General features: G+C 43.7%; 1 protein-coding gene across 1 annotated transcript; it reads right to left on the reverse strand.

The window, feature by feature from the left end:
- Positions 1–7,937: 7,937 nt before the first annotated feature.
- On the reverse strand, positions 7,938–21,602 carry LOC105487571 (tubulin tyrosine ligase like 2). The gene is made up of 3 exons (XM_071096203.1): positions 21,397–21,602; positions 11,327–11,483; positions 7,938–9,725 (listed from the first exon to the last, which is right to left on the reverse strand). The coding sequence occupies exons 1-3, from the start codon at positions 21,441–21,443 to the stop codon at positions 8,148–8,150; spliced, it is 1,782 nt and encodes a 593-aa protein (XP_070952304.1). The 5' UTR covers positions 21,444–21,602; the 3' UTR covers positions 7,938–8,147.
- Positions 21,603–21,793: the final 191 nt, after the last annotated feature.

Below are 21,793 nucleotides of genomic sequence, written 5' to 3' on the forward strand. Positions count from 1 at the left end.
ACCAGCTTGCATTCTTACTTATGTCCTTTAAATCTTTCCTGGAACAGGGTTGAGAGCGTATAAATGTACAAATGCATGAAAACAGGCAATGAACAAAGTGTTCATTCCAGTCTCAGGTCTAAATTCCCTGGACCATGTTTTGTCTCTTGCCTTTTCTCTGAACTCCATGCATGTTAAGTCATTAAGTCACAGCCTTCTTTTTTTTAAGACAGACTCTCACTCTATCGCCCAGGGTGGTGCGATCTCAGCTCACTGCAACCTCTGCCTCCCAGGTTCAAGCAATTCTCCTGCATCAGCCTCTCGAGTAGCTGGGATCACAAGCGCACACCCCCAAGCCTGGCTGAGATCATAGGCTTTGTCAGCTGTACCCGCAGTCTCCCTGTGCACCCAGCCACGGTTAGCTGTCGCTCTCTTGACCCTGACAGTGACCCTTGCTGTTCGCAGTTGTGCCGTCCACTCTGCATCCCTATTTGCAACAGCTTAATCTTGCCTCTTTCAAAATAATTTCAACCAACAGTAATTGTATATATTTATTAGGTACAATGTGGAGTTTTGATGTAAGTTTGCATTGTGGAATGACTGAATCAAAATAAATAACTTATCCATTACTTTACAGGCATCATTTTTTTTGTGTGAAGAAAACATTGAAAATCTATTATTTTAGCAATTTTGAAATATATACTACATTATTATTGACTGTCATCACCATGCTATGCAATAGATCACTAGAGCTTCTTTTATTCCAGCTCTTTGGGAGGCCGAGGCAGGCAGATCACGAGGTCAGGAGTTCAAGACCATCCTAGCCAACGTGGTGAAACCCCATCTCTACTAAAAATGCAAAAATTAGCTGGGTGTGGTGGCATGTGCCTGTAGTGCCAGCCACTCAGGAGGCTGAGGCAGGAAAATGGCTTGAACCCGTGAGATGGAAGTTGCAGTGAGCCGAGATGGTGCCACTGCACTCCAGCCTGGCGACAGAGCAAGACTCTGCCTCAAAAAAAAAAAAATAATAATAACGTGTTTAACTTTACTTCTTCATTTTTTGCTTAAAGTTTGATTATATAAAACGTAAAATTTTTTCAAGAGTTCTGCATCACAGGACATTAAACAGTAGAAATATCTGTTCCTTCACAGATTCAAGTTATATAAATTAAATCTGTAAATTTATTCAATATGGAAAGCTAGATGATGAAATAAATTTGAAAAGGACCCAGTAGAGCAATACTGCATTGCTTATGGATTATTAGTTACTTTCAGGATCTAAACCAAGATTCTAAATATTTAGACTGCTTTCATTGTATTTTATACTTAAATATCTCTCTATCTATACTGAGTCAAGCTACTGGACCAAAATGTCTGATTTAGGGAAGCATTTCATTTTATAGCAAAAGTTTTTCCATCTACAGTTACCATCTACAATGGAATTTACATTACGGTGCTGACAAAAACCTCCTGGTTCCTTTTGAACAATGTGCAATAAATTCATTATGTCAACCCCATGGTAAGTCAAACAGGTATCAAAAAACATGGAACAATTACACATAGTTCAGTAAAGTAAAATACTAGTTTTTCTAATGTAAACATTAAGCAGTGAAATAAAACGTATCAGCTATAGTTGACTTGGTTTCAGGAAAACCACATTTGAAAATTACATTATCTTCCTCATGTCATCCGTAGTCATTGACAAGATTTTGTGGGCCACCATGCTGTGAGCTGTGTGGATGTAGCAGTAAATGAACGAAGGCAAACTTCCTCGCACTGGTCATGAACTGTGGTCCCCACTCTTTCCCATCTTCCAGGTACAACCAGATCTTTGCATAAATCATAGATCAAATGAACAAGAAAATTCAACAGTTGCAGAAATGTCACTAACTGTGCTTCATCTGATCACTGGATGAATTTTGTCCTGGATAGCTTTCTGAGGCTTTTCTCTGGGTTCACTGTCCTCCTTTCTCTGGGTGCACTGTCGTCTTTTCTCTGGGTTCACTGTCATCTTTTCTCTGGGTTACCTGTCCTCCTTTTTCTGGGTGTGCTGTCTGTTCTTTAGGTGCACTGTCATCTTTTGCAGTCTTGTCACACTCAGTATCAAAGTGCCTTCCTTCAAGGACATCACGACTTTCAATATTTGCAAGGACTGTGGCCCGTTTATGAACTGAACATTTGTATAGCCAATCCTTTGGTTGTTCGAGCACATTGTTTAGGTACTGTATGAGCATAGGATCAGTAGTTACAAGCAAGGTGAGTCTGTACTCTGCACTCCAGTGAAGGCTTCAGATGAGTATGTGCTGTGCTGAAATAAAATGCTGTGGATACCAAATGGGAAGAACTCGGACAGGATTCCACGTTCCTGCCAGGGTGATTCTCTGCTCCCGGGAGAGCTGCATCGCCTCGGCCAGGCCCACAGACCAAGATATATCGGCTTCCACTTGGCCAACCAAGAGCACAGCCGCTTCCCCCAGCCCCTCCCACAGCATCTCCCCACCACGGCTTCCTAGAACTTAGCTCTTCCACCTCGCTGAAACTTTGTACCCTTTGACTAGCATTTCTTCATTTGTCACGCCCACCCCCTTCCTCAGCCTCTGGTAACCAGCATTCTACTCTCTACTTCAATGAATTTAACATTTTTAGATTACACGTACAAGGGAAGCCCTGTGATATTTATTTTTCTGCCCCGGCTTACTTCACTTAGCATAATGTGTTCCAGGTTTACCCATGTTGTCACAAATGACAGGGTGTCTTTCTTTTTTAAAGGCTGAATAGTGTTTCATTGTAGATATACACCAGCCTTTCTTTATCCACTCATCTGTGGTTGGACACTTCGGTTGCTTCTGTATCTTATGGGAAATAATGATGCCAGGAACATGGGGGTGCAGACATCTCTTTGACATGTTGATTTCATTTCTCTTGGAAATGTTCCCAGAAGTGGGATTGCTGGATCATATGGTAATTCCATTTTTTGTTTCTTGAGGAACATCCACACTTTTTAAAACAATGGCTGTATTAATTTACATTACATAATTACAAAGGCTTCCTTTTCTCCATATCCCCAGCAAAACACCAAGTGTGATATCACTTCATACCTGTTAGAAGGGATATTGTAATGGATATTATAATGGATCATCTTTTTAATAATATCCATTCTAACAGGTATGAAGTGCTCTTGTAGTTTTAATTTGCATTTCCCTGGTGCTTCGTGATATTGAGCATTTTTTCATGTGTCTCTTGCCCATACGTATGTTTTCTTTTGAGAATGTCTATTCAGGTCCTTTGCTGGTATCTGAATTTTTAAATGTATTTTTGAAACTAGCTGTTTATCACATACAGAGTTTACAAATATTTCCTCCCAGCCTATGGGTTGCGTCTCCCCTCTGTTGTTTCCTTTGCTGTGTAGGCGCTTTTTAGTTTGATCTAATCCCATTTATTTTTGCTTTTCTTACCTAGGCTTTTGGGGTGATATCCAAGAAATCATTGCCAGACCAGTGTTGTGCAGCTTCTTCCTTATGTTTTGTTCTAGTAGTTGCACAGTTTCAGGTCTTTTGTTTGGGCCTCTAATCCATTTTGAGTTGATTTTTGTATATGGTGTGAATAAAAGATCCAGTCTCATCTTTCTGCACTTAGTTTTCCCAGCACCAGTTACTGAAGAGACTGCTCTTTCCTATTGTGTGTTCTTGACACCTCAGTCAAAGATCAATTCCCCGTAAATACGTGGCTTGATTTCTGGCCTCTCTATCCTGTCCCACTGGTCGATGTGTATGTGTTCATGCGAACACTATGCTGGTTTGGTTAGTCTAGCTTTGTAATCTGTTTTGAAAACAAATAGTGCTATGCTTCTAGCTCTGTTCTCTATGTTCAGGATTGCTGTGGTTATTTGGGGTCTTTTGTGGTTCCATACAAACTTTAGGATTGTGTTTTCTATTTATATGAAAAATGATATTGGGATTTTTCGATAGGAATTTTGTTGAATCTGTAGATTGCTTTGGATAGTACAGACATTTTAACAATGTTCATTCTTACAGTTTATGAACACAGGATAATCTTTTAATATGTGTCACATTCAATTTCTTGCATCACATTTTATAGTTTTCCGTATACATATTTTTCACCTCTGGTTAAATTTACTGCTAAGTATTTTTATTGTTTTGATGTTATTGTTAATGGGATTGTTTTCTTAGCTTCTTTTTTATATGGTGTGTTGTTAGTGTGTAGAAATGCAACTGCTTTTTGCTTGTTGATTTTATATCCTGCAACTTTACTGAATTTGTTTGAGTTTGCAACAGTCTGGGGTGGGATCGCTAGTGTTTTCTATGTATAAGATTATGTCATCAACAAACAGAGACAATTTCATTTCTTTCTTTCTTATTTGTATGCTTTGTTTTCTTTTCTTAATACTGGCTAGGACTTCCAGTATTATGTTGAGCAGAAGTGGTGAAAGCAGGTATCCTCATGTTGTTCCTGACCTTAGAGGAAAAGCTTTCAACATTTCACTATTGAGTATGATGTGAGCCACAGTCTTGCCATATGCGGTCTTTATTGTGTTGAGGTACCTGCTTTGATTCTACTTTGCTGAGAATTTTTATCATGAAAGGTTTTTGAATTTGTCAAATCCTTTTGCGTGTGTCTATCAAGATGACCAAATGATTTTTGCCCTTTGTTCTGTTAATATGGGGTATTGTATTTATTAATTTGCCTATGTTGAACCATCCTCAGATCCCAGGGGAAAATCTACTTGATTCTGATCCTTTGAAGAGCTGTTGAATTCAGTTTGCTAGTATTTTGTTGAGGATTTTTGCATCTGTTCATCAGAGATATTGGGCTATAATTTTCTTTCTTGTAGTGTCCTTATCTGGCCTTGTAAAATGAGTTTGGAAGTATTTTCTTTTCCTCAGGTTTTTGGAATAATTGAGGAGCACTGGTAATTGTTCTTCTCTAAATATTTGGTAGAATTTAGAAGTGAAGTCATCAGGTCCTGGACTTTTCTTTAATGAGTGACTTTCTATTATGGATTCAATCTCCTTACTTATTGGTCTATTCAGGCTTTCCATTTCTTCATGATTAAGTCTTGGTAGGTTGTATGTGTCTAGAAATTTATCCATTTCTCTTAGGTTATCCAATTATTTGGAATATAATTATTCACAATAGTCTCTTATGATTATTTGTATTTCTATGGTGTCAATTGCAATGTCTCCTCTTTCATTTCTGATTTTATTGTCATTTTTTTTTTCCTCATTTGGTGAAAGGTTTAACAATCTTTTTATGGTTTTAAAAATCCAAGTAGTTTCATTGTTCTTTTCTATTGTTTTTCTAGTGTCTATTTCATTTATTTCTGCTCTGGTTTTTATTTCCTTTCTTCTCCTGACTTTGGGTTGAGTTTATTCTTCTAGTTCCCTGAAATACATTGTTCAGATGTTTATTTGAGACTTTTTTTATATGGGCATTTAATGGTATAAACTTTTCTTTTATAACTTCTTTTGCTGCATCCCATAAATTTTGTTACATTGTGTTTCCATTTTCATTTGTCTCAAGATATTTTTAAATTTCCTTCTTAATTTCTTCTTTGACTCAGTGGTTGTTCAGGAGCATATTGCTTAATTTCCACATATTTGTGATTTTTAAAAAAAAATTCATCCTGTTTTTGATGTCTATTTTTATTCCACTGTGGTCAGAAAAGAAACCTGATATGAATCCAGTCTTCTAAAAGTTGCCAGGACTTGCTTTGTGGCCTAACCTATGATCTATCCTGGAGAATGTTCTGTACATGACTGTTAGGTCCAATGTGAGGTCCAAGCCCAATGTTTCCTTATTGATTTTCTGTCTGGATGATCTGTCTGCTGTTGAAAGCCAGGTATTGAAGCCCTCCTGCTGCTACCATATTGCATTCTATGTCTCCCTTCAGATTGATTATTATTGGCTTTACATATTTAGGTGGCCCAAAGTTGGGTGCATAGACTTTAAAATTGTAACATGCTCTTGATGAATAGACCCTTTTATTATTACGTAAGGACCACCTTTGTCTCTTTTTACAGTTACTGACTTAAAGTCTGTTTTGTCAGATATAAGGAGAGCCATTTTTGCTCTCTTTTGTTTCCATTTGCCTGAAATATCTTTTTCCATCCCTTCACTTCCAGTCTACCTAAACCATCTGCCAAGGAGTCCAGGAGAAGTCATGCACAGCAGTGCCTCAGCAGGCAGGTCCACCAACATGGTCCCAGCTGTGGACCTGAAAATTACCCTATGCCTTGGCATCAGTCCCCATCAGCTGTGGTTCCACGTTAATTCTGCTCCCATGAGGACCCAGAGACAGACTCACCCATCTGAAACACCCAGAGGCTTGCAGAGGGTGTTGTTCCACAGCAGATGTTGACGGGACCCTCTCTTGGCTCTAGGCCCTCTCAGCTGTGACCCAGGAGCCCTCTTACCAACACAGGGGCCTGCTGGGAGACTCGCCGGTCTAGGCCACCCAGGATAGGGTTGCTGGCCTCCATCCCATTGCAGAGCCTGAACAAGCCCTGAATGCTGACTCCAGCCCCACTCTACTGCCACCCAGGAGAAGTTCCAGTCACATAGGCAACTGCTGGAGTCTCACCCACCAGTGCCCCTGGGTGGAGCTTAATGAACTTGAACCCTTGCAGATCCTGACACAGCCCTGGGGCTTGGGTCTAGCCCTTCCTTCCAGGCTATGGTCTGGGAGAGTTCTGCCCAGCCAGGGTTCTGCCAGGAGACACACCATTCCGTCCCCGGAGTAGGCTTGCCAACCTCTGTCCTACGGTAGATCCTCAAAGGACCCTGGACCTTGGTCCTGGCCCCTCCTGCCTGCAGACTGAGAATGGTTCTGTCCACCTGGGGACTCTGGAGGCATGCATCCAGCAGTGCCCCTGCAGGCTGACTTCTGACCTTGGTCCACGGTGGGTCTCCTCAAATGGCTCTTCTCAGCTATGACCCGCGAGCAGGCCTGCGCACCCAGGAACCTGCTGGGAGATACGCCTATCTGCGCTTCCCCATCCCCACCTTTTTTTTTTATTTAAAAAAAATTGTTTTCTTTTTTTTTTTTTTTAAGTAAGAAGATTCTTGTTATGTTGCCCAAACTGGTCTTAAACACCTGGGCTCAAGAGATCCTCCCACCTTGTCCTTCTAAAATGCTGGGATCAAAGGTATGAGCCACCACGGCCAACTTTTAACTTTTTTAATGTGGTAAAACACACACAACATAAAATGTACCATTAGTGACATTTAGTGAATTCCCCATATTGTACAACCATCACCTCTATATAGTCCCAGAACATTTTCATCACCCCAAAGGGAAGCCCCCTACCCATTAGCAGGCACTCCTCATTACCCCTCCCCTAAACCACCAATCTGCTTTCGATGGATTTGCCAATTCTGACATTCCATATCAACGGAGTCATACAACATGTGGCCTTTGTGTCTGACTACTTTCACTAGAATAATGTTTTCAAGTAACCTACTGGAATTTTTATGTATGTGGCAGGAATTACAGCATACTTTGATCGGGGAGGCTGTGACCTCGCATGCTGTGATGGTAACCAAATGGTGACAAGGCCAAGGGGGCCACTATTTAAATACAGCGGAAGGATGCCCCCACAGGGAGCTCTTTGGTACCAAGCCTGATTTAGAGCCCAGGATTTGTAAACAACAGGGTCATTAGGGCTTTCAGTGATTTATCTCACTCTGAATGATTGTCTGATCTTTAAGTTAACAAAATAATTTTCACAAATAAATGGTTGATTAAAAAAAACACAGAAAGTTAACTCCTGGCCTCTTTTCTACTGTTTTCACCTAATAATCCTTTAAAAATATTAGAATAATCTTTTTCTCCTGTTTAAATACATACATAGCATAATCGTAGCGTAGCATATTCAATTACCAGTAGGAGGCTGTGTGGCATTTGTAGAATTCTTTCAAGACACCTGAGCAAATAAACATGTGATGTAGTGTAGTTTAATCACCACTTGAACATATTGTGCTTTGTCAGAGCTGTTATATTTATACATACAGCCACATCTTCAGTTCCAATGACATAGTTAACATGCTGGTGGCACAGGTTAGGAACTTGAACTATTGCTTTCTCTAGGATAGGAATCCTTGGTTTTTAAAAATCCATGTCACTTTTCCTTGATTTTATTTTTTACCACTTAGGAATGTTGCTTATTCATTAGTTTCTGGAGCTCTTGGATTATCCTTTTGACATTTAATCCATTTCTGGAAGCTCCGAGAGTCGCTTCATTGAAAGGAAAAACAAGAACAAAGTTGCCTGCTTGGGGATCTGGAGCTTTGCCGTGGTCTGAGATGACACGCGGGGAGGTCTTGGTCTTGCAGGAGTGCGACTGGAAGAGGGACGCGTAGGGCATGAGTGTCTTGTGAGGCGTGTGCCTGCTCCGTCTCTTGGGCTTGCTTTGTGCCATCTCCTTTGTTGACAGATGAAAATCCTCCTGCCCACTCATCTCTCCTTCCAGCTGGGAGGCAGGTGCAGCTTGAGGATGCACACTCACAGCTTTCTCCACCACAGAGTCATCCTTGTTGTACATTCTGCTTGTGAATGAAAGAGACTCATAAGGAAGACAGTCATGAGCGTCAAGCCCACCTCTGTCACTTTTTGCAGCGTCGATGTTGGAATTTCTATGTGTGGTGTTACTGGCTTCTCTCCCCTCATTTCTTAGACCGTTTAAGTAAATCAGGTCAATAATATCGTGGACAAGTTTTCTCTTCAACACATCTGTTGAACAATCCAAGGTCAAGGCTGGGCTGCAGTTGACCTCTAAAAGCCATGGTTTCAAGCTGTCGTCAATCAAAATATCAAACCCAAAGAGCTCAAAGCAATTGGCAGCAGAGGGGACGGAGGGCGCAATGGCGAGAATGGTGAGAATAACCATGCGGTGGATTTTCTTCCACAAAAGCAGATCGTCCACATCCCAGCTACGGAGGTAGGAAAAAAATCTGCTGAGCGTCCACTTACAACCATGACCAATCACTTCTTTGATCTTCTCATAAGAGGCCCCGGATTTATTAATGCTGCTGTTGGTCAAATGGGCGTAATTGTTTTGCAGGTTACTGAGGTCAAACTTTTCCGTAGCAAACCGAACCAACCCTTCCTGATAAACATAAATGGTCAAAGGCTTAAAGCCGGTAACACAAACGTAGATGCGGAGATCACACTTATATCTGCCAATCAGTAAAGGGTTGGAGATATATTTCTGCACTATGTACATATCATCAACGATGAAGTCTTTGAAGTCACTGAAAATTAGTATCCCCCTCCCACGAGATAACTCAGCAGGCTTGCAAATCCAATAGCTACGCTTGGTGCCCAGCATCTGCCTCTCCTGAAAGTATTCAGCCACAAACTTGGTGTAGTCATTGGGCATGACGAAGGTCAGGGGGATGAACTGGTACAGGGAAGTGCCGTACATCCTCCTCATATGCTTCAGGTGTTTGGCCAAACAGTCTTTCCTGGTAAGCTTGGTGGTTCCAGGGTGGTGGTTTAGCTGCTGCCACGGTTTAACATTGATGTGTTCGGTCATTCGGAAAGAGGACGTCCTCCAGTACAGGTTCCAGTCCTCCGCATTCTGCTCCTGCTCGTCAAACTTATTCCACCCCCGCTCCAGGAGGACGCTTTGCACCACAGGCGGGGTGGTCTCGTCAACACGAAAAACCAGTGGCTTCAAGAGGGCCCCTGAAGATTCATCTTCCTCCATCAATTGAGGTTTTCTTTTCTAAAAATGAATCATTGAGAAAAGTTAGGAGAGTGGTCAAGACCATAACCCAGTAGATTTTTCTGATGAAAGCATGTACCTAGTGCTGCCAGCTGTCCTGCCTGCCCACCCTCCACTGTGCAGTCTCACTGGACACCCACGTCTCTTCACCAATGCACCCATCTCTGCTCCCTTTATTAGACTAAATCCATCTTGTCCTGTATACAACATATTGTATACATAGTATTGTATACAACAATAATATCTTTTTTTTTTTTTTTTGAGACGGAGTCTCGCTCTGTCGCCCAGGCTGGAGTACAGTGGCCCGATCTCAGCTCACTGCAAGCTCCGCCTCCCGGGTTCACGCCGTTCTCCTGCCTCAGCCTCCCCGAGTAGCTGGGACTACAGGCTCCCACCACCTCGCCCGGCTAGTTTTTTGTATTTTTTAGTGGAGACGGGGTTTCACTGTGTCAGCCAGGATGTTCTTGATCTCCTGACCTCATGATCTGCCCCTCTCGGCCTCCCAAAGTGCTGGGATTACAGGCTTGAGCCACCGCACCCAGCCAACAATAATATCTTATAATCTATGCAAACAATAAAATCTGTATTCTTCAGATTTTACCCTGCTATTGCATTGTGTTAGTAACATGTTAAAAATGTTTGCAAATACTCCATCAGACTTTTGAGCACTGAGTCCCTGCAGACCCATATCTGTGGCATATCCTGTTGGCCTAAAAAGTGAGGATGATTAAGAACAAAACACGAATGTCAACTTTTATTTAGTTAAATGAATTCAAGTACGTTACAAGAGGTGTGAAACAATGACATCATAACATTAGTAAGAGTTCTATTAGCCTGAGAAATTTAAGAAGGCCAGGCATCTGCCGTGGTTCCCCAAGTACCCTCCTGACCCGTCAGGCCCACTGGAGGGGTTTCAGTGCGCAGAGGCTTGCGTCACTCAAATAAGTGGTTATTAGTGAGAAGGAGAGTCAAAAAGAACAACTTAAGTTTTTAAAACCTATTCAGTTAAAATAATAATGTGGAGATTTTGCCTCACATTTTAAAAGATAAAACGCAGATTTGAAATATTCTTTTGAACTTCGAAGAAGGAAAGCAGAATAATTCTTAAGAAGATCATAACTGATGATGAAGTGTGATGTTTCATTAAGATCTAGAGAAAAGGTAAAAAATGTCAAAGCCTCTTGGTAAAAATGTACGTATTTCAAAGTCCTGAGACAATGTGCTCATCGAAATTTTCAAGTTAAGGTGATTTTGATTTGTACTGTTCATGCAAAATTGATCACATAATGATATAAATAACTTACTTGGTGGAAATTCTATAGTATTTGAAAATTTCTGATTGATATAAAAAGCATGTTTTGACAGATGCTGTACTTTCAGTGAAGGTTTCACAAGAAAGGAAGGAGGGAGGAAGGGAAGGAAGGAAGGAGGATATGAGGGAAGGAAAGAGTAGAAAAGGAGGAAGGATGGAGGGCAGGAAGGAGGGAGGGAAGGAAGGAGAGGAGGAAAGAAAAAGGAAGAGGGGAGGGGAAAAAAGGAGGAAAGGAAGGAAGGAAGGAAGGGAGGAAGGAAGGAAGGAACTACCTGGCTTGCCCACCCACCTTTTTCTCCAGTGTTGATGTTGGGCGGCCTCGCCAGGAAGGGATGGAGACACCTGCTTCCTGTAACCTTGCTCCCAGGCCTGCAGGCAGCTGCTCAGTGTAGTTTGCCTCGGATGGAACGTTAAGGGTACAGGCTGGGGTGGTGGTTCTCAAAGATCTGTGAACAAAGCAGCATCAACAATGAACATACAGTTCTTCAGTGTTGCTGTTGCTTTGACAAGGAACATACAGAATTGATCAATCCATCATGGTTATTAAAATTCAATCGTCCCAGTTTACAGTAATGCTTTCAAACTCTTTTCCATGCTATTAATAAGTGTTTCAAGCAGAGTGTGTGTGTGTATGTGACTATGTTGTGCCTGTTGAGTGTGTTTGTTGTTTCTGTATTGTCTGTGCATGTTGTGTGTATTGTGTGTTTTGTGTGCTTGTTGTGTGTATTATGTGTCACATGTGGTATGTGTTGTATGTTGTGTGTTGTGAGTGTATTGTGTGTTGCATATGGCATGCATGTGTGTCGTGTGTTGTGTTGCATCTAGCACGTATGTGTGCTTTGTGTTGTGTGTATGTTGTATGAGTAGTGTGTGTTGCTTGTGATGTATGTATGTTGTGTGTGTTGTGTGTTGCATGTGGTATGCATAGGTTTGTGTGTTGTATGTGCTGTGTGTTTATGTTGTGTGTGTATTGTGTATTGTGTTGTATGCATCGTGTGTGTGTATGTGGTGTGTGTTATGTTTGTGCTATTTGTTGTATGTTTTATGTTGTGTATGAGTGTGTTGTACTGCATGTGGTGTGTTGTATGTGCTATGTCTGCTGTGTGTGTATATGTGAATGTGTATTCTGTGTTATATGTGGTATGTACATGTGTTGTGTTTCATGTGTTGTGTGTGTTGTATGTGCTGTGTGTGTATGTTGTGTGTGTTGTGCGTATGCTGCTTATATTGTGTGTATATTTTGTGTTGTGTGTGTGTTGTGGGTATGTACTGTGTGCATGTTATGCATGTGTTGTGTGTGTGGTGTGTTGCATGTCTGTGTGTTGTATGTTGTGTGTGTTATCTGTGTGTATGTGTTTTGTGTGTGCTGTGTGTGTATGTGTGAGCATGTGTGGGTAGGAGGAAATCCAGAGTGGAATAACCATGGATATTGGATTAAACAAAGTTAAAAATGTATTTTTTCTATCGCCAAGAAATACGCTGTTTTCCAGACTTATCTGATCACAGCTCCCTCTCGAATCTTGTGGAAGCTCAGTCGCCATTTCACAAATCAATGTGGGGACACCGCGCCAGGCTGCAGACTGAATGTTGTGCAGTCTCTGGCACCCCCACCTTTTCCTATCCTTGAGAACGTCGCATCAGAGGCTCTAGAGACCTGGCGCGCCCTGGCCTGAGCCCTGCTTCCCCTGGAATTGGCTCCTGGGGCCCGGCCCGGCCCCTCCAGGTTCCATGGTGCCTGGTCAGTGAGTGCTGATCCGAGACAGAGGAGGTCTGCAAACCTCAGTTCCTTCTCCGCACGGCAGCAAGAGGAGTGGCCGGCCCTCCCTGGAGCGGTTCATGAGGCTTTGCCCCTTCCCGGGGCTGCCCAGATAAGCCATGCCAGGTTGGGGACCCCATTTTGACTACACATCCGCCTTCCCATTGGAGTGTCCTCCAGAGAGCAACGCATACTCAAGAGCTTTTTCTTCTCAGAGTCCTTTTGGAACTACCGCAGATGTCTTGTATCCTGCCTTTCTCAGACGTGAAGATGCTGACCACAGCCAGTGGTTGGTTTGATTGTGTGTGGGGGAAGCATGTGCAGTTTGTTAAAGTCCGCCAGGACACATCTGCAGGCCCTGGCATGAGAGGGAGAGCCAGGACCTTGTCCTGTGGCTGTGAAGAGGGCCGGGGTGCGGGCTGGGGTGTGGCTCAGTGTGTGGCCTGCTTGGCCATCATCCCAGGGTGGGGGACAGAGGTGGGGAGGAGACCCCCGAGGCCCACACAAAGGGGAGGAAATGCTTCTTTTCAGTTAAATGGCTCCACCTCCCACTTCTGAAGGAAGCAAAGGCTGTTTTTAAAGCTGCCTGAGGATGTTCCATCACCCTAGCTGTAGTGGTGGAGTCTGCCTGTGGGGTAGAGACTGCCTGTTTGGAACAAACAAGACCACAACCTCTTCAGTGCAATTTTTAGCTCTGCAAGGGTGAGGCCGAGGCCCTGTTCTGGAACAGGGCAGCTGAGCCAATGAGCAAAGCCACTGTCTTGTCTCAGAGGGACTCTCGTCCCTATGGTAACAGGACAGCTCTCCCTGCAGATTTTCTTCCTTGGTCTGCGCTGAGGGGACAAAGTCCCCATCGCTGGGAAGGAGGATGGGGATGAGCAACGTCACCCACGACCCATGACAGGGAATTGATTTAATTATATGCTTAATTTATATGCTAAATAGTATATTATTAATACCAAATACAGATTAGTATACAACAATAATATATACCACACGAAATAAATATAGAACACAGTGATAACAGTTAATGAGATATATTAATATTATATCGTAATTATATATGATTATTTCTTCTTTCAGTGAAGGGGGCTGGCTGGCGAGGATGTGGACAAAAGGGGACTCATACACTGTTGGTGGGAAGGAAAACCAGTACGGCCGCTGCAGAGAGCAGCACGGAGCCTCCTCATAAAATTACAGACAGAACCCCCCATGGTCCTGCAGCTCCCCCCACACTGGCCTCTGTCGGAAGGAAAGGAAACAGTTCATCCGAGAGGCATCCGCACCCCATGTTTACTGCAGTACAGTCACAACAGCCAAGATCTGGAATCTGCCCAGGGGTTCATTCAGGGACAGATGCATACGGGAAATGTGGTATCTGCTCTATTCAGTTTAGTCTCATGCTGCCTCATTATAAGTTGGGTCTAAAGGATTCTTCATACACAGGGAGCCGTCAGCTAAGGGGAGGGTAAACAGACTGTAACCCACTCTTGTACTAATCAAAAAGCAGTGACTAGCACACTACTAATCAGCCAATCGCAGGTGGTCAACTGCTCAAACCATGTTCAAAAAAGGCAAACCTGGTGCTGTAACGACCAGGAGGTCCTGTACCTCACTTCCATTTTCCACGCCTCACTTTCCTTTTTCTGTCCATGAATTCTCATCCACCCGGACACAGTAAGGGGTCTTTGAACCTATTCTGGTTTGGTGACTGCCAAATTCGTGAATAGTTCTTGCTTAGTTAAACTCTGTTACATTAGGTTATCTAAGGTTTTTCTTTTAACAATGGAATACTATTGTTAAAAGAAAAACTTCAGCCAAATTAAATTTAAAGGAGTTTAGTTGAGCAACGAATGATTCACGAATCGCACAGCTTTCAGAATCACAGCAGATTCAGACAGACACCAGGGGTGCCTAGTCGTCAGAACAAATTTAGAGATATAAAAAGTAAAGCAATGTATAGAAATCAGGAGTGAGGTACAGAAACAGCTGGATTGGTTACAGGTTGGTGTTTGCCTTATTTGAACATGGTTTGAACACTCAGCAGTGTATGAGTGGTTGAAGTACGGCTGCTGGGATTGGCCAGGACTCAGTGATTGTTACAGGTGCATACTTCTAAGTTGGGGTTTCAATCTTGTCTACCTATTAAGTTGGGTTACGGTTCATCCACAAGGACTCAAATATAGAAGTACAGAGCCCTTCTCAGGCCATATTTACTTCACTTTATCACTATTCAGCCACAAAACAGCATGAAATCCTGTCATTCATGTCATCATGGATGGAACTGGAGAACATTATGTAAAGTAAAATAAGCTGAGAACAGAAAGTTAAACACCGCATGTTCTTACTCCTATATAGAAGCTAAAAAAACAGTGTATCTAATTGAAGTAATAAGCACAACAGAAGATTCTAGAGGCTGGGAAGGCTAGTAGAAGGGGGCATAGGGAGCCATGTTTTAAAGCACACAAAATCACAGTCACACAGGAGGAAGGAGTCCTAATGCTCTATGCCACTGCAGGGTGACCAGGGTTAACAGTAGTATTATACATAATAGTTTCAAATAGCTGGAAGAAGGATATTGAACATCCCCACCACAGGAAATGATAAATATTTGAGACAATGGATACGCTAATTACTGTGATCTGATCGCTGTACATTATATGTAACAAAACTTCACTAGGTACCCTATGAATATATACAATTATTTTTCAGTTAAGAAAATAAAATAATGAAAATAAAGAGAAAACGACACTCAATTGTACTGAATAGCTCTTAGAAAGCGAACTTGTGCAGGAACGGGAAGGGCACTGGTGCACAACAGCCTCATCCTGTGTTCTCCCAGCACACCCGGGGAGCGACTGGGTCCGGCTGGACAAGGAGTTGAGCTGCAGGCTTGCCTAGTGGGGTGCTGTCGAGCTTGTGCTGCAGTGTTGCACACTGCAGAAACGATCATGGGAATGCCTCTGCTGCCCTCCTGGGTCTCTGGCTGAGCCTCCATCCCAAACGTCCTCCCTCACTGCCCATTTTGGTCCTGAGGCCTGTGTGATTTGGGAAATGTCCATTGGCTGCCTTGCTGGCTGAAATACCAGGCCAGGGCCGTCTCTTTAATCTGTGTTCCTGGACATGGTGCCCTCATGTTTGTGGAATAAATGAATGAACTAACACACCAGAGTGTAGGGAGGGAGGGTAACAAGGGCCTACATCTTTTCCTTCACATTAATGGAATAAAACATTTTGTATATTGTTTTCTTTTCTTTCTTTCTGTGTGTGTGTGTGTGTGTGTGTGTGTGTGTGTGTGTGTGTGATGGATTTTTGCTCTTGTCCCCCAGGCTGGAGTACAATGGCGCACTGCAACCTCTGCCTCCCTGGTTCAAGCAATTCTCCTGCCTCAGCCTCTCAAGTAACTGGTATTACAGGTGGGCACCACCATGCCTCGATAATTTGTTTTGTATTTTTAGTAGAGACGGGGCTTCACCATGTCAGTCAGACTGGTCTCAAGCTCCTGACATCAGGTGATCCACCTGCCTCAGCCTCCCAAAGTGCAGGGACTACAGGAATGAGCCACCGCACCTGGCCAGTACATTGTTTTTATTTCAACCATTGAAAAACTATACTGAGTATAAGTCATATAGATACACAATTCCCATTCCATTGCTCATTTCTGCCTAAAATTCTTCCTCCATTTTTATAACATCTTTTTTCTAGGTTGGAAGCCAGGAGATTTATGGCTAACTTAACCCTCTTGGCTCTGAACCCAAAATTCAGTGGAATATCTACTCCCAATGAAAACAAACATCGCTAACCTGACATTTGACCAAATAGAGTAAGTTCTACACTTTTTCTCTCAGTGCTTAAATCAGTGTGTGTGTGCACATGTGCACATGTGTGCATATGACATCTGAGTGTATGTGCATATATATACATGGAAACATTTATATAATATAAAATATGCCTTTGAATATTTGGTCTTCTAGCCTATGATCCATCAGATGTGCTGGTGGGAAATTGGTGAGATGGTGCTGAACCAGACAAGAACGACCACTAGCATAATAAAATTCACGAAAGATACAAATAACAAATAAAACCACAGTGGTCTGGGGCACTTGATTGCAGAGGCTGGGTCCTGGCTAGGCCCTGAAGGCATCCATTTATATTAGCCAAGGCTTATAATCAATAATTAAAATTATCTAGAGAATATTAAATTAGGTTCACAGTACTCAGATTTAAAAGACAAAGGGACATGTAATATGATACAAATTACTATACAAATATACAAATATACTACAACAAAAATGTAACATAAAATTATGAATTATTTCACAGTATTTGCCACTTATTTGGGGCAGAAGCTGGAACACATGTCAATTTAACCAACCCAGTCTTAACCCTGAGCATAGACAGAACAGCCCAATTAAAACAGCTCTCCGGGCCTACAAGCTTTATCTGAAAAGAAGTCATCCAACATAATCTCAAAATTTTGACAAACTGTATTTGGGTTTTCAGGGCCTCAGTGAGGGTTTTCAGCCTCACTGGGAAGTCACACTGTTGAGTCATGATTGTCTCTGAAGTGGTAAAAGTGTAATTTTGCTAATAATATGTAAACTACCAAGAAACTTTCTGATTATATCAGCAACGTCATGATCTCCACCTTGCACCGCCAAAAGCTTCCCGAGGTGGGAGGCTGGGTTTCAGGTGTGGTCCGTGGGAGGGGTTCTGCGAGCAGGTCCTCAAGGAGGCTGGGGCCACAGAGGGAGTGTTGGGTCCTTTGAACTGCAGACACTGAAAGTGCTCTTTTGTCAATGAGGCCTAGTACGTAAAGAGTCCCTGCCTGGGAATCCCAGGAGAGTCTAGTCAGACCTCCACATAGAAGCTTCCAGAAGGAAACTAGAGTACATCTGAGCTATTCCCCCCAACCAGTGTCCTGGAAGGGAGGGAGGAGTGCACACCCAGACAGTGGAGGCCCTTGTGCCCGTTTCCATAGGTAGGGAAAGCCCTGCCCAGAATCTCACTATCACTGGTGAAGCACCCAGTACCAAGCTCAGAGGATGTAAACTCTGGGATCCTGGAGATTCGTTGCCACATCACAGCCTACAAGAGCAGGCAATATAGGTGAACGTTCTGTTTGTGTATGTCAGACTCCGTTACTGTGAAATGCTACCTGCTGAAAACTTCTAAGGTCAGAGTCCTCACCTGGAAGGAAAATACCACTCACCATTCAGTGCTGAGCCACCATTTAACCCAACTGCATGTGCACCTAGAACAAGGAAACACATACGGCATCTTCCACCATGCAGCCAACAGTCACTTTGAAGCCAGCACAGCTCTTCCCTCTTCAAGGGCTAGAACACCCGTCAGTGTCATCAGGGCACAGACAGAATGACCGGGAGCAACCCAATTTCTTAGGGGCCACAGCCTCCTGGCATAGGAAGGGGGAAGAGCCCCCCTTTTCCATACCTTGATGATATTCCCGGGTGTATGGGGCCCCAAGGCAAGGAAGTCAGCCAAAAATAATGTATTCCATCACTGCGGGAATCCTGATCTCTAGATGAGGGCCCACTGGTTTGCCCGGAAGACTGAGGGACAACAGGATGCAGTAGGAGAGAGCGGCTCCCAGGGACGGCAGCCTCCTTAGCCAACAGCTCCTAGTTTTGGTGCTTTCTTCCATCCAAGACAGACTCTACAAAAATAACTAAGAGTCTTTTTCTTCACATTTTATCTTTTTGGCACATTCACTACTTAAAGAACAGACAGCCCCAGAGCCACTTTCCATTTGACCCAGGATCCAGCTGAAGTGTTAAACCATGTGATTCAACACCAGGAATTTCAGTTGTCATCGAACTGAAATGAGCAGAAAATATTCTGGGGTCAAGGAGAGGGGCCCTTCTTAAGTGACCTTGATACCAGATGCTGTAAAAGGAGTTTCACCACCGTAGAGAACCAAAGAAAACATCAGCCAATGAATAGGCGATGCTGCTCTTTGCCTCTTTTGTGTGCAAGAGATAGAAAGAAAACTGTACATTTTTATATAAAAAGACCTATACTTTTAGGATTTCAGAGATTAATCACAAAAGCATTTCCCTGCTTTACTTGGAATTCCTGGAGATTCACCATACATAACCTGTATGTTTCCATTTCTCTTGTGCAAATATGGTTTCCTTCACTTTTTAACTGTTAGTAGCCACCCATGTAGCCAAGCCATAAATATGTAAAAACCTATATGTCATCTTGATGTGAATGTAAAATTCATACACACAGCTGTTGTTCTACACGGCTTAGCACAGTGAGTTCCACATTTAGAAGTGAGTTGTTGTAAAAGGAAAATAAATCTCGGGACCACAAACCCACTAACCCAAAGGGAAAAGTCAAGCTGGGAAGTGCATCAGGCAAACCTGCCTCCTATTTTACTCCTAAATAAGATGGTTGCAAAGATGAAAAAGCTACATAGAGACCTCCCTCACAAGGGAATTCCTGGTGGGCTCCAATGTCTTTACCCAAGAACAGCTCTGCTGAATTTCACCCTGGCAATGTAAAATGATAACTCATCTTCACAGGCACGGGACAAAGGAAAGAACTCAAAGTCATCCCTCCGCTTACCTGAGGCAAATGCATAGCTGATGGCATCCCCTGTCCTATGTTTATTTCATTTTATATACAAATGAAGTTTCACTGAGCAAGACGAATGCTAAGCGACTGCTCCTCTACCCGTCCCACTTATAAAATGTGTATTCAGTGAATGCTGACCAAAGATTCAAAAAATTGCAACCGCTTCCCTCTTATCGACTCTCCTTTTTTTTTTCTTCCTCTTTCCGGCAATACCCACTCTTTTCCCTTTACTTATTAAGGTCCCCAGGCCCTCTTCAGAGGAAAAAGCATAAGCCACGGCCTTTTCCTGTGGTTCTGTGTTCTTTTTCCTGGGTGCGTCCTTAACCTTGGCACATAAACTTCTTAAATGATTTAGATTTGCCTTGGCCAATTTCTTTGATTTACATTGTCTACCAGGGGTGTCCAGGCTTTTGGCTTCTCTGGCCACATTGGAAGAAGAATTGTCTTGGGCCACACATAAAATACACTCACACTAACAACAGCTGATGAGCTAAAAACAAAAAACATAATCACAAAAAACTCATGATGTTTTAAGAAAGTTTACAAATTTGGGTTGGGTCACATTCAAAGCTCTCCTGGGTTGCAGGAGACTTGAGGGCTTCGGGTTGGACAAGCTTGGTGCAGACATACAAAATATTCCACCTCATTGGGTGGGAACAAGCAGTAGCTGCAAGGCTTGTGCAGGATTGTTCTAGGTCAGTGAAGAAATTTGTGGACATCAATCGCCCTCAAGCACTTGGACTGTAAATGGTCAACATCCTGCCGGTTACCTATCCTGATGCATAGTTGACAGCTGTGGCTTACGGTTTATATGGAATGTAGAATGCTTCTCACCCCAATTATAGATGAGACAGTCCTGTTTTTAGAGTTGACCAACTTAAAAAAACTTCCTACATAAATGTTCTTTTGAATAAAAATTTGTATCACTTGAAACACAAAATATTTTATTATCAAACCAGAGACTATGCACTATTTTTTCTGTTAATTATCAGGAAAGTTCTGTTTTCTCAAGAAAGTTCTAAGGTCACAGAGGTCAAACCGTCCCATGTGTATGCCCAGCCCCGAGACACCCAGAGTAGCCTCCTTTCCAACAAACCTGGGGTAGACTGAGCTGCTTGAAACGCAAACGCCATCACTAGCCGAAGTTGGGAGAGCTGACTTTGCCCCTTTGCAGACGGGAGATGGGCAGGTGTGGTCTCTTCCCTCACCGTGACCTCTGCCTGTGGTGTGGAGGCCACAGGCCGGCATGCACTCAGGGCCTTACACCCATCCTCGGCCACTGTTCGGCCTGTCACATCCCGCTTCCCACTCACGTGTGACAACAGGAGCCCAGTGCTTCAGCCCACCCTCCTCAGCCTCAAAGGCCCCCAGAGCCCCTGAGTTTCTGCCGATGGAGGCCGCCTCTCCCAGGAAGCCCAGCATGAATGTCCCTCCTCCTCGGAGCCCTTCCTTTCCCCCACTGGGGGGTTCTCTTTTCCCCCGGGGGGTCCACACCACTTCACACTTACCCTGTGGAAACAATTATGCTCGGCCTTAAATTACAGCCATGTGTGTTTCGTAGATGATCCAATTCAGTCTCATAACCCCAGCATCTGTCACAGCTCCCAGAACACAGCAGCCATTCAATCGACTTTGAATTCAGTTGAATTTCCTGTACCCACTATGGGATGTGTTTAACTTACACTCCCCTCCTTTGGTAACTTCAGTCTCAGAATTGGGTCTACTTCATGCCCTCTTATATAACTGGCACTTCAGCCCGCAGGAGGCACTGGACACCATACGAACTTTTTGGATTGAAAATTACCTGACTTCATACAACCCTGGACTGCTTTTCCTTTGAGGGAGTATGAAGGGCTGACTACCAATTGCCCCGGGGGTCCCAGTGCACACTCACCGCTCCTAGCGACCCCGGCCCCTCTGCTCTCGGGAAGGGGCTGATCCTGAGACAATGGTGTGTGTGGGGCCACCCTCCCATCCTGCATGTCTCCTCCTAGACTTACCCCAGCACCTGGGTTGGTGTGGAGGAACACAGGTCAGGCCTTCTCATCGGGCGTTGGTTCCGAGGGTGGCTTCTGTGGGTCTCTGTGTAGCAGCTGCCACGCCCAACTGAAATGAGCGGGAGGCTGGAGGGAGCGCTGGTTGCCTGGTGATGCAGGGCCTGCTCTCCTCACAAAGGGGAGGCCAGTCATGGACTCAGGGCGGGGCCCAGAGTGTCAGGACCCCTTAGGGACAGGGACCCAGGCTTCATCACACCTTCCTTTCTCCAAGCTTCAGCGTTCTCTCTCCGCCCCAGTGGGCCTCCTGCCAGTACCCATGCCTGAGGCCTCAGAGGCCAGTGCACGGAGGCAGGCTGGGTGGGCTACCTGGCGGGGAGGCGTCTGTTCTTGCTGGGTTCTC

Source organism: Macaca nemestrina, chromosome 5 (assembly GCF_043159975.1).
Source record: "Macaca nemestrina isolate mMacNem1 chromosome 5, mMacNem.hap1, whole genome shotgun sequence".
NCBI classification, from domain to species: Eukaryota; Metazoa; Chordata; class Mammalia; order Primates; family Cercopithecidae; genus Macaca; species Macaca nemestrina.